The following is a 13694-nucleotide window of genomic DNA, read 5'->3' on the forward strand; positions in this document are numbered from 1 at the left end:
TCGCATACTAAACATCCTTTACCCGTCCGCCTCACATGATGCAATACTCAAGAATACCAATACTCATAAAATACCGCCAGTGTCTAACAATTCAGACAGAGAAAGAGAGAGAATAATATATATGGCGAAGGAAGAGGAGCCAGGAACGGGGGTTTATTTACTGCAGGATACCAAAGTGAACCGCGGCGTAGGACCCGAGGCGTGAAGGACTTCAACGCCTCCCGCAACTGATCCTTGGGGTGTGGTGAAGGTGGCAACACTGTTAAGAGAAGCGGGAACAGTGGTCTTCTCTCTCCCTCTCTCTCTCTCCATCCCCCCATCACCTCTCCCCCCCTTCTCTCTCTCTTTCTGCTTATAACCACGGGCGACCACTCCTTCTCGGAACGTCACTTCTCTGCACGTGGAGAGAGAGAGAGAGAGAGAGAGAGAGAGAGAGAGAGAGAGAGAAATTTGCATTTCCAAGACTGCCAGACACACCCAGTTGCGAAGTGATGCACTGTGAAAACTGAATCCTACTCAAAAGTGACATAATCGTGAAGAACTAACGAACGAACGCACGTTTAAGAACAGGGAAATTGCAAGGAGCGCGTATAGGGCAGGGTGGAGGGACACTGGCTAAGGAAGAGGGAGGAGGGAGGAGGGACAAGGGATCAGGGTGGGGATGGTCGGGACTCGGGAGGCAAGTGTCGGGGAGGCGGCGGCGACAGGTAGGTAAGGTGGAGGAAGTCATGACGTCACTTTTGAGTTGCTAGTTGTGGCGATGTAAAAATTGCCCTTTCCGTCTCCGTCTCAGCTTACATCCCTCTCTCCTGCCTGTCCATGCATCCCGCTATGGCCTGAGAAGCAAGATAAACCTAAAGAGAGAGTAAAGGAGGGGATAATAATCACATTTTCTTTCATTTATGTTATATCATCGCGGGAAGCAACAGGTAATGAGGAGAATACCTGGCCCACCTGAGAGTGAACGAACAGTGAGGGATACGTGGTCGGGAGGACGGTGTTGCGTCTCACCTCTGTGTTGCAAAGACATGTTTCTACTGGGAGCAATGTGACCTATAGGCCTCTGGTGTTAAATATTCACAGAAAACAGTCTAAAGAGGCCAAGTGATGCTTTCTGAAAGTGTCTAGTGCAGGGGTGAGAAACTGATGTGTAAAGAGCGAGTTTCGAAAGCTTGTGGACTCTTCCCTACTCTTACTTCAGATGCTGCTAAAGAATTTTGTATAACGAAAAGGAGGAAACAAAACAAGTAAGTATGCTATTCATCTTGTATGAGTGTCATTCTTCATGCTACAGTTTATGTTTCAGAAATGAGAGTTGGTTGTAAGTTCCGCTTTGGATTCCTGGAATTTCCCAAGTCCTGACTGCACAGAAGATACAAAACAATACAGCCCCTCAAGAGTGTATGAACGTATAATAAAACCTAGGCATTTATTCATGAGGCATGGGTGGTTGTTGATTGCAGACTGTGAGAGGATGTTGAGTGTGTCTACTTGATAATCTATGCATATGCCACTGCCCACTGCTGGCATGTTTTCCGGGATGTCGCGACCTTGAAGCTTCTATAGACGTGACGAAGTGCGCTTCTTGGTCAAACAAAAATATTTACCATTCTGCGATAACCGTACATTTCGAGGCATTAAAAACAATTATTACCAGATTGAATAGCACATTTTTCTAGCTACTAATGGGTTGTTATCACATTCTGCAATTATCGTGCTTTTCCAGACCTTAAAATCAACTATAAAAAAGCGATTTCTTTCCTGCTACTTATTGTTTGTTTCTCTACCCACTGCTTTGTACTAATTGTTATTGCAGCACATAAAGGTGAAGGAATTCTTGATAAAGTCAACTTTTTTTGTCGCTAGAATACTGTATTCTTATTTTATCTATTTATTTATTTTTGTTTGTTTGTTCATATCGTTGATGATTCTTGAAAAACTCAAGATGAGCTTTTTAGTTAAATAACAACTATTTTCGTTGTGCTAAAACTGTCGCATAGGAAAGCATATGATTTTGAGTGATGAGATAGTGAAGTAAGATATTACAATTCTCTTTTTCTTTTTATTTACGATTCTAGTGATGGTTCAACATGTGTCATGCATCAGTGCGGAAAAAAACAAATCAGTGCTCTGTTAAATGCAAATTACGTTCGCTGTACTAAAACTATTGTATTTATTAATTTTCTTTTTATCTCCATTACCTTTGAAAAAAAAACTAAAACAAATAGATAACAGTAAGAGTCCAGTTTTTTCTTAAACTAGGAAAGGGAAGACTTCATAGATAGAAATACGTAATTGGATAAACATACAGCAAAGAGAGAGAGAGAGAGAGAGAGAGAGAGAGAGAGAGAGAGAGAGAGAGAGAGAGAGAGAGAGAGAGACACACACACACAGATAGAGAAAGAGAGAGAGAGGGGGTTGGTGGGTAGGGGTATCTATTCTTGAAGGTCACGTCATACCAGTTAGCTTGCCACTTGGGTCGGCGCGTGCCAATGTTGGTAAGCAGCGATAATCATTCTGCTGGTAAACTCTGGTAATCTCTGGAACTCCCTGCCCGCCTCCTATGAACTGAACGCTTTGAAGAGGGAGCTTTCAAGACACTCTTATTCTGGATAATGCTTTTGGTTTTCTCCTTATGGACTTTAATCTCAGTAAGCCTTTGTTATATTTTTTGTCTCTTTCTTTTGGTTACCCTAGGTCAGTGTCTGTCTTGAATAAATAAATAATAAAGAAGGAAGAGATAGATATCTTACCTACGTATAGTCTTGTAGCTTCATATGGTTAATTTCATTCTTACCACAACGGGATACTGACAAACTTTTCATTTTCTTACCACGCCTAACTCTCCCCCGCATTGGTGATGCTGCATCTTTCTTAAGCCATCACTAGAACCACAAAAACATTATTTAAATCACCAAAATTGTTTCTTTTACCTCTTATTACCACCAGAAACGTTATAAAATGTAGCTTTTGAAGTTTATATGAATATCGACATAGTTCAATAATTTCTTTCTCAAACCATCACTACATCATTGAAATCACCAAACAGTCTCCATTTAAATTTATTACCACAGGATATGTTTAGAAAAAATGTCACTATAACTCTGTCATATATATCTTGAGTCATCATGTTTTATATGACTTTCGACTCTATGTAAATATTTTCCCCCACGTTTTGAGGGTCGCTACGCATCACTATGTGAGACGGAGATGCATCGATGTCAGCCTACCTGCTCACTCATCTAGAGCACCAGGACAGCACTAGTCGCCACCAGCATGAGGTTTGCTTCCAGAACATGGCGTATGGGTGTGCATTCTCGACCGTTTGTGGCAATACAAGCGGCACTGCCATTACTACTACTGGCGCTTCCTGCCATCAACGCACAGAGAGATTGCTCCCTTCTGAACTGCGATACTATATGTGATGAAGATCCTCGTTATTACAGGCCACAGGATTGTACGAGGTGTTGTCCGGATCAAGGTAAGGTGTTGATCTCACACATAACATTGCTTAACCTTATCTACTCTGACCTAATGGTATGTGGGCCTATACTTTACCATTTCATCTAACCTAATGTTACCTTAACCTAACCTAAACTTACTTGGCTTACCCTACCAGATCTAATAATTCCTAGCCTTATACTTAACCTGTCTTAACCTAATTTGACTTTACCTCACCTGACCTGACCTGACCTCGTTATGCCGTGCCTTAGCTAACCTGATCATACTCGTACAAAACCTTACCTAACCTAACCTATACGTGACCCGACCTATCCTAACGTAGTTTAATCACTAGACCTTCCTAACCTTTTCTAACCTAACCTTAACTTACCTTTCTTTACCTTACCTAAGCTTGAATTGATCTCCCTTTCCACTACCTGTGTTTTGTGTTCTATTTTTTTTTTTTTTTATTTATCGAGTAAATATTTAGATTCGAATCATATGTTTATTTTCATAATCAAATATATCATTATATTTATGTATGTTTTGCTATATTTCAGGTAAAGAAGAGGATAAAACGGATGAAGGTAAGTTGCTTTGAGAGAGAGAGAGAGAGAGAGAGAGAGAGAGAGAGAGAGAGAGAGAGCGTGTGTGAGCAAGCATTAGTCACAACAAAATCTGGTTTATCCTTTGCAGTTCCACCCACTCTCTCTCTCTCTCTCTCTCTCTCTCTCTCTCTCTCTCTCTCTCTCTCTCTCATTAATTCTCTAACACATCCATTAATGCTTTCGAACACAACAGACTCATCACTATCACTATCATCACCATTGTCACCGTTAGTCAGACCATCACGGAAGCATCACCAGTCATAACAACACTAAATAGTTCTAGCTTTTTGTTTTGTTTTTTCACGCTGCACACGAACAAAGGAAGAGAAAATGTACATACAAAAAGAAAGGGGAGAATATCTTTTAAAACATAAGAAAAAATAAGATAGAAAGAATAAAACAGACTTACATAACGGAAGAAAACAAGAGATATGAAAAAGGGAAAAGAATATCTATAAACGGAGGAAAAGGAAAAAGAACATTCGAAAAATAAAATACAAGTACATTCTTTTCTCTCTCAGTACGTAGATTACTAACACTATTAACTTTCCCCAGTTTTCATCACTATTAGCTTGTAAACAACAGTAACACAACCACTTCCTGCCTTGTCCACGCGCGTTTCAATGAACCTCAATAATGGCCATTCATTTAGACAGAAGCTCGGTTTTTTGCGGCGTGCTCTATGGCCCGAGTCCCCCTCTCTCTTTCTAATCACCCCATCAGCTTCCTACTGCACCCGTAGCACATAATTTACTGCCAATTAACATCTAGGGGAGGAGACGTCAGGGTGAGCAAGGTGTCGGTGGCGCGGTGAGTCATATCTGCTGTTGGTGAGGCGAAGTGTAACAAAGACGGTAATGATGATCTTGAGGCTTTCATGATAGTTAAAACGCTTTGTTCTCTCATGAAGATTGTTTTCAAAGGCCGTAAGTAATTAGATTATTGTTCATAGGGGCTTTTTATTCCTGTTATGTAGTAATGCAAATTCCGCGTTAAATTATCATGGAGGTTGAAAAAAAATTATTGAAAACCGCTTATGACATCCACTAATTAAACTATCGCTAGAATCAGGGTATACACTTCAAAAAAGAAAAAGACTAGTAACTTCCACTATAACCTGTTAAACTATCACTATAGTCAAGAAACATCCTTGAAAACCTAAATAACTTCCACAAGAACCTGTTAAGTTATCGCTAGAATCATGAAACATTTTAAAACTCCAATAACTTCCACTAGAGCCTGTAAAACTATCAGTATAATCATGATACATACTTGAAGATCTCAATGACTTTCACTAGAATCTGAAAACCCTTGAAAACCGAATGATTTCCATTATAACCTGCCAATCTATCACTAGAACCATGAAACTCATTTGAAAACTTCAATAACTTCCAATAGAACCTGTTAACCTACCGTTAGAAACATGAAACACCTTTGAAAACCTACTACCTTCCATTAAATCTCTTAAACTATCAAGTCGTGTGAAAACGCCCTTAAAAAACTCACGATAACTTCCACAAGAGGCAACAAAACTATCACTAGAACCATAAAAAAAAAACACACACACTTAAAAAAACTTAATAATTTCCACAAGAACAAGATAAGTCGAGGTGAGACGCCAAATTAGTGCATGAGATATAAAAAGTAGGTGTGATAGCGACAAAAGGTATCCTGGTGGTCGGCCAAACTATACGGATGGCAGCGGTTGTGCGTAGCAGCAGTATGGAGATGAGGACGCGCGAAAATGAGTCCGGAAATAGTTGGTGTAAAATTGCCAGACGCCTTTCATATCCGTGGAACAATGTGATGGTGATAGGATACATGTTACCCGTGGTGCTGTGGTGCCATTAATCACCACTGTACACTCTGTACAGTACTCTGCGCCTTCACCTTTACAACACACGTGTTGCTCAGGGTAAAATGAACAGTTACAAAGACTCTAAGTGGAAGAGTAAGATGTGTAGAGAGAGAGAGAGAGAGAGAGAGAGAGAGAGAGAGAGAGAGAGAGAGAGAGAGAGAGAGAGAGACGTATAGATGTGCAATAAAATGTATAAGGAAATGCAATAGACTCTTACTTCACTCATAACATAAAAACACGTCTGCCTTCGGTAATTACATGAGAGAACAAGTAACACGGCTAATGCATTCAGTAGCCACGCTCTGAGCCAGTGAGTGTGTGTAGCTAGGGATGAGTCACCCACACCGACACCTGCCACGCTAAAACCCCGCCGTGCCTCGAGCTGTTTACATTCCTTGCTCCTGCTCATCGCCCGCTGCGTGCTGCTAATCGTTTATAATTCTAGGCTTGGAACATGGTCCTCTCACTTGTCAATGTTTTCCTATTTTCACCTACATGATTCCAGTCCAGTCGTTCTCAAACTGTTCCCCAAGGAGGACCTTCATCAGAGTGCTCCGCTTCAATTTCCATATAGACAAGTGTGTTCTTAAGCTGTGCCTTTTGGTATCCCTACACTGACTACGTCACTACAGGGCTGTGGTGAGTCTTCAAAGTCTGAGAACCAGTAGTCTCCACATTTCTGTGGCGAATGTAATTCCTTCAATATTGGGGCATATTTCTACCTTGAAATTTGTGTACGATTAGACCATTTTATTGACATTAGGAAGGGTCTATGGAGGATTAATAATAGTCAGTCTTCACTATTTTAATCCCCCACATGAGTTTCTGAAAGCTATATAAAATCACCGCAAATGAATACGGAAATGCATCATGGTACTGCAGGGATTAAATGCGTATACTGGTGTAGTAATTAGCTGAAAACCATAATCTGCTCCAAAATCCCCGTCGGAAAAGAATAAATAAAAAAAAAAAAAAAAAAAAAAAAAAAAAAAACTCGGATAGCAATTCAAGACTTTATTTTTGGAAAAAAAAATCTCCCCTATTACTGTATAAAAGGCATATCAACAATATTTTTTACCATAAACGAGTAATACACAACAATGTATTACCATAGCATATGCATGCACCAATCAAATAAGGAAAACAAATGCACGTAACGTAAATTTTGCGCTTCGCTGTGTGAAGAGTTGATCGGGAGCCACGATACATTGCTATATCTTACAATAAGTGAAAATAACTTTTCTACTGAGTACTGACCATATAAATAATTTTCGTAGCACGCCTGATCATTAGTGATCGAACAGCTATAGCAGGAACAAGAAAAAATTAGTACTTTCAAAAGATTAGGGACAAGAGGGGCAATCGAGCGGCTCAGATCAATGGACGGTCACAGCCTCTCCTCCTGGTGAAACTGGTCAGGATAAAGTCTACAGCAGAGTTTTGGAAGACCAGTGCCAGCAAAACGGGCAATGGGATAGCTTATATCATTGGAATAGTTCACTTCCAAGACTCCACTAATAGTCAATGAAAAAAGTCTTTTAGTCCTAAGGTCGGTGATGCTGTCATTTTTTGCACCGGTTTCTCAAGATGAATGAAGTTGTCTGGGTTGCAATAACAAAATACTAAACCAAGAGAGAGAGAGAGAGAGAGTACTTATTCCTACAAATGTCAACTACGGCCTTGCATTTTTGCATTGTGTCAAGATGCGCAATGCAAAGGACCGACCGACAGGAATACATATTAGCATCTTTGTATTTCCTATTCGCTAAGATGCCCCCTTCCTCTCCCCCCCGGCCCCCATCCTCTTCTCTCACCTCTTGTCCCTCTTCCACAGCACGTATAGAGGCTGACTCATCACCACCCTTGTTTGACAACATTCCGCGCGCACACACACACACACACACACACACACACACACACTCTTTCAGAATAAAACTCAAACAAAGGATGCCTCATTTTCATGCTTCAGATTAAAGGAAATTTATATATTTATAAGGACACCTGATGTAAATTAGCATCATTATTTGAGTCCAATCCCATTACAACCAGAGGAAGCTGCGAAAAATCATACGGTGTCTTCGTCTTTTGTACTTTGAACAGATCAATTTTTTTTTTTCCTTATGGTATTTCAACAAGGTTTCTACATCGCCCAAGAAAAAATGACGCTGACTTAAGAAAAAAAGAAAAAAAAAAAGATAAATGCTCTAGAATAAATAAACAAATAAAATGTGATACCAAACAGCGTATAGTATTACATCTTGTAGTTTGAACAGACGGGCCTAGAGCAGTGGTTCTCAAACTAGGGGGCATGCAACCCCAAGGGTCCCGAGGGTGGTGTTAGGAGGATACACAGCGGGCGTAATTTTAAAGCCATTTGCTAAAAAAAAAAATAAAAATAAAAAATAAAAAAAAAACTTTAATAAGAACTATCGAAGAATTTTTTTTTTTTCCTTATGTTATAGGTGTAGAGTATAATGATTATGTCACCCAAGTTCGATATTTTAGGTTTTTTTTCTTCGTTCCCTTTGAATCAAGTAAGATGCCTCGTACCTGTACTATTTGTTTAATTCGTTGTAATAGTTACTAAAAAATAGTTTCCCTAAACAATGCTTTGATATACAAGGAAAAAAATTATATAAATAAAAAAAAAAGGAGGGTATAGGGGTGTGCTAGTCTACTGGAAGGAAAAAAAGGATGTCAGTTAAGATAGTTTGGGAACCACTGCCCAAGACCTAGGTAGAGGAAGTCATAAGGTTTTTCTTTCTTTTTTTTTTTTCATTAATCTCCAACATAGTTTCTACTTACATCACTGTGGCCTTTGGAAAAAAAAAAAAAAAACGCATAATGGACACAAAATCACTAGGTGAGGAAGCAGGACGAAGCCATGGTGTCACAAACAGACTACACATCAATAAAACACCAACCAGAGAAACCTTTAAAGCGTAACATTCACGCAATTAGCACCTCTTTTGGCCCCCCCCCCGCTTCCTTCCTGCACACACAAAATTTCCAGCCATTACTTAAACATGACAGGACTTATTTTCATATATTTCTTTACATAAAACATCCACAGTGCATAGCAGAAAATAGGAAATATTTGGACACTCAAGCAATGCATCTCTTTATCTCTCTTCCCCTGTCGCCTGCTCCCTCACTCCCGGACACTTTCAACCATCACCTAAGCATGACAGCACTCTATATATTTCTCCTCTATGAATCTTGTTTGTCCAATCCTGATAACTTAGCCTATAAATGTCTGCCTACATATCCCTTATCATATATTTTACACTAATTAAAATGGCGTATCAGATTCCTTACTATATGCACCTTTCCAGCAGACACAGATATTAGCACCAAATTTAAGGGTTTTGTCTGGACCTCCTTACATGCTTCTGTATTTACATCTTCCACATTTTAAAGGGAAGTTTCAGGACATTTACCCCATTCTTTTAGATAACTCTCAGACTTGCTCAGGGACTCGAATTTAAGTGAGCCTCTTTGTTTAATCGTTTTTGTTGTCCTTGCCAATATCTTCCCTCTTACACAAACAAAAAAGTTCCCTGTTATATATCTTACAATATTAAAAAACCTATATTAGAGTCCCTCATCATATGCACCTTAACAGTAAATGTAAATCCTAGCAGCAGTTTGCTTATTGTCTTGTCTCATACTACTGACTTGATTTCAGCAATGGAGGAGGGAATTAAAAAGCTGCAGCAGAGGATGGAGGAGATGGAGCAGATGATGCGAGTGATGATGGGAGTGTCTCTAGGCCTGCTCCTGCTGCTGATTGTGCTGGTGGTTGTGGTGCTTCTTCGTCAAACCTCCACCAAGGCCCTCAAGGCTGCTCTCCCTGTGTTCTTCAAGAAAAAGGACGAGGGTCGAGCCAGCATTGAGAAGCGTCCCCTGCCACCTACCAAAGTGCCACCAGAAAATAGAAATTCCACAGTGCTTCGAATAGCTGACTACCAGGTGACCCATCCTCCACCACATGCAGAAGCTCACTCATCACCGCCCTTGCTTGACTACTTTCCACACACACACACACGTCTACACATGCACATTCTGAATAAAACTTAAACACAGCACACATCATTGCCATGCTTGTGATTCAAAGGACAAAGAAAGAGAACACCTGATGCAATTCAGCAACATTACTACAAAGTCCAACCCTATTACAACCACAGTGAAAGCTGCGAGAATCCATGCAGGACAGCCATCTTAAAACTTTTGGTGCCTTGTCTTCTGTATTTTGGACATATCCTAGTGGAATTCATATAAATTTTTCAGACTTTTTAGGTGATTCCAAACCACACATTAAGTGAATACAAAATCATTGAGGAAACAGCAAGAAGCCATGGTGCCACAAACAGACCGTACATCAATAAAACATCTACAGTGAGAACCGTTGGACACCACATGCAATTTGCACCTCATCTCTCTTGCTCCCTCCCTATCTTCCTTCCTGCACATCCAGAAAATTTCCAACCATCACTTATGCATGACACCACCTCCTTTAATGTATTTCTTTCTAATGCATACTTTACAATACAATTAATTCTGTAGTACAATATCCTCTAACTTAGTGATTTTTTTTGCAATTATTGTAAAAGCTTAATGTGCTCAATTCTAAGCTAAACAAAAATTAATCCCTTTCTTCTTGCTCCTCAGAATAACCACAGTCCTCTCACTAAACGCACGCGACCTAATGGCATGGCACAGCACAGGCATGGGTTCCCTATGCCACCCGAAGAGCCACGTCCCCGCCAGCCTTCCGAATCTACCTGCCCTGATGAAAGCGATCTCTCTCAACCGCACCAAGACAACAACCTGCCGCCAGGAGCTTATGACAACTTAGCTTTATCCCACACCTCCTCCACCTCCACTCTGGCTCCTGCAGTATCTACCAATACACTGGACACAACTCTACCTTCAATGAATCCCACATCACTTGTATGAACTAAGTAAGCTAAGCTAGTGTGCAGAGAACCTAATGTCTCCACGCTCAGGAGCCATTGGATACAACTGCTATGTGAGCCTTGTGTCACACTAAATGTCCAGATCTGTGTAGAAAAACTTCCGTCCATTTCCTCACTCGCTCAGAAACCATCATTGTAAGCCTTGTGCAATATAAGGAGTCTGTTGTAGCAGTATGAGAACATGTAATACTTTTTAAAGCACTGCCCCCTTAATTCTTATACAAAAGCATTGAGATTTCAAGGAATCATTAAGTGCACTAAACCCCATACTTTAGTACAGATAGAGGCTTAAACTTCAGGAACAGTGCTACAAAAGTACAATTACATTTTTTTTTGCACTACAACAAAACAGGCATACGCAGGAATTGAAACCGTCCAAGTTGTCAGAACACCAAGTGTCTGTGAACTTGATAGCAACAAAAGGATGTGCAGTTAAGTAATATTATGAAGTGAGAAACATGATGCATAAACTAATTCACGTGATGCTAAGGAAATGTGCAATCTGTGTGTGCAAGTGTGTCTCCATGTGACTTCAATGTGGCAAGATTTGTAAAGCAGAAAGAAAGACATTAAAAAGACATTCCAAGGTGTTCTGGTATACATGATAAAATCCTACTACTGCAGTGCAAGGCCAATGTTATTGTTATTAAGATTAACATTCCAGGTGATGATGTAAGCAGTATTCTGCAAGGTACATAGATACTAAGTAACTGTGTGCAATAAACTGTACACAAAATGGATAGGATGAGGATCCTGAACCCACAATGATCAATGTTTCTACACTAAAAAAGTCACCTGATAACCTTCTAAAGTTACTTAAATTGTCATGCAGAGTAATGTCCGAATCTCCTACTCTCTGTGATATTGCGTGTGAAAAGGTTATTAAATGTTGATGGATTTAGTTAGGAAATGTCCTTCATTACTGACTAGATGGATCTTCACATCCCTTAAGTATATAGTATTCCATCATTTATAAAGAAGTGGCATATTAAGACAATTCCAGATTCTCTTCTTTTTAACTAACAACTAACCCCATGTCTTCCTGATCGCATTTGTTGTGTTCGTCACTCACAAAAGTCTATGCAAATCAGTTTGTATGTGAAATAATTAAATTGCTCATACAGCATATAGTATGTGAATTTCTATGATGAATTGCAATACTAAAGCATTCGCCTTTTTATTAACCTGTACACAAAATCACTAATCTTACTTCAAGACAAGTCACTGATCTGTTTATAAAACAGGTTGGGAGTCACACATATGGTGGGCCAGAGAAGGAACCCCACATTCACAGTCTTAGCCATGTCAGGTCCTGAAGGAAAGGATCATTCTTGTGACACATTTTTAGTTTTCTTAAGAGACAAAAGCTAATTAATGGCAATAAAATTTGAGAGAGAGAGAGAGAGAGAGAGAGAGAGAGAGAGAGAGAGAGAGAGAGAGAGAGAGAGAGAGAGAGAGAGAGAGAGAGAGAGAGATATTGGCCACAAAGATGACTCAGACTCCATCCCAACATTAACAATAGGTAATGAACACTGCCAGCAATACCTCCACACCAACAGTATAAGTTGGTAATCCTCCACCCTGAGTTACTTTAGGGGCTTCTGAAGTCCCAATCTTCATGAGTATGGGATCTGATAGAGAGGTCTTGAAGTGGTATAGGGGGTACAACAAGGGATGGAAGCACAATTCTCAGGATCAGTAATGAGGATATAAGAGATAATGGGTCCCAACTTGAAAAAAGATATGAAGGCAGTAGTTCTTAAATAAAGCAGTAAATTAATGGAATGAACTCATTAATTGGGTTGTTAGTGTTGCATTACAAGAGAACTTTACAAAATGAAGCTTATTAATGGTTGATGATGATAGGTGGAAATATATTTTTTTTCCTTTTATTATCATTATTATTATTATTATTATTTTATTTTTTATTTATTTTCTTTTTTTCGTAAGGAAGAGGGCCAGCCAAGAGCAAAAAAAAGAAAGATTAAAAGAAAAGGCCTACTTGAGTGCTGGGTCTCTAAAAAGTGTATAAGTTGGGGAGCAAATGCCTCGATACCTCCCTCTTAAAAAAAGACAAGTCGTAGGAATTCAGAAATACAGATGCAGGAAGGAAGTTCCAGAGTTTGCCAGTGAAAGGGATGAATGATTGAGAGTATTGGTTAACTCTTGCATTAGAGAGTTGGACAGAATAGGGATGAGAGGAAGAAGAAAGCCTTGTGCAGTGAGGCCACAGGAGGAGGGGAGGCATGTAGTTAGCAAGATCAGTAGAACAGTTAGCATGAAAATAGCGATAAAAGATAGAAAGAGATGCAACATTTCGGCGGTGAGAAAGAGGCTGAAGACAGTTAGTCAGAGGAGGGAAGTTGATGAGACGAAGAGCTTTTGATTCCACCCTATCTAGTAAAACTGTGTGACTGGAACCCCCAAACATGCGAAGAGTACTCCATACAGGGATGGATAAGGCCCTTATACAGAGTAAGCAGTTGGAGGGCGAGAAAACTGGCAGAGACCTCAGAACACCTAACTTCATAGAAGCTGTTTTAGCAAGAGACGAGATGTGAAGTTTCCAGTTAAGATTATGAGCAAAGGACAGACCGAGGATATTCATTGTGGAAGAGGGAGACAGTTGAGTGTCATTGAAGAAGAGGGGATAGTTGTCTGGAAGGTTGTGTCGAGTTGATAGATGGAGGAATTGAGTTTTTGAGGCATTGAAAACTACTAGATTTTCTCTGCCCCAATCGGAAATCTTAGAAAGATCGGAAGTCAGGCGTTCTGTGGCGTCCCTGCGTGATCTGTTGACTTCCTGAA

General features: G+C 39.9%; 1 protein-coding gene across 1 annotated transcript; it reads left to right on the forward strand.

Annotated features, from left to right (window-relative positions):
• Positions 1 to 799: 799 nt before the first annotated feature.
• LOC123508707 lies at positions 800 to 12054 on the forward strand. The gene is made up of 5 exons (XM_045262579.1): positions 800 to 1247; positions 3179 to 3481; positions 4002 to 4028; positions 9596 to 9879; positions 10579 to 12054. Exons 2-5 carry the CDS (start codon positions 3277 to 3279, stop codon positions 10864 to 10866), a joined length of 804 nt encoding a protein of 267 aa, XP_045118514.1. The 5' UTR covers positions 800 to 1247; positions 3179 to 3276; the 3' UTR covers positions 10867 to 12054.
• Positions 12055 to 13694: the final 1640 nt, after the last annotated feature.

The sequence above is a fragment of the Portunus trituberculatus genome, chromosome 25 (genome assembly GCF_017591435.1).
Source record: "Portunus trituberculatus isolate SZX2019 chromosome 25, ASM1759143v1, whole genome shotgun sequence".
NCBI lineage: Eukaryota > Metazoa > Arthropoda > Malacostraca > Decapoda > Portunidae > Portunus > Portunus trituberculatus.

What these genes read in the sequence shown, in the direction of transcription:
- LOC123508707 (XM_045262579.1), top strand. Translation starts at nt 3,277, where the DNA reads ATGAGGTTTGCTTCCAGAACATGGCGTATGGGTGTGCATTCTCGACCG. An exon ending in GAGGTGTTGTCCGGATCAAG is followed by an intron (nt 3,482 to 4,001) that starts GTAAGGTGTTGA and finishes GCTATATTTCAG; the next exon opens with GTAAAGAAGAGGATAAAACG. An exon ending in AGAGGATAAAACGGATGAAG is followed by an intron (nt 4,029 to 9,595) that starts GTAAGTTGCTTT and finishes ACTTGATTTCAG; the next exon opens with CAATGGAGGAGGGAATTAAA.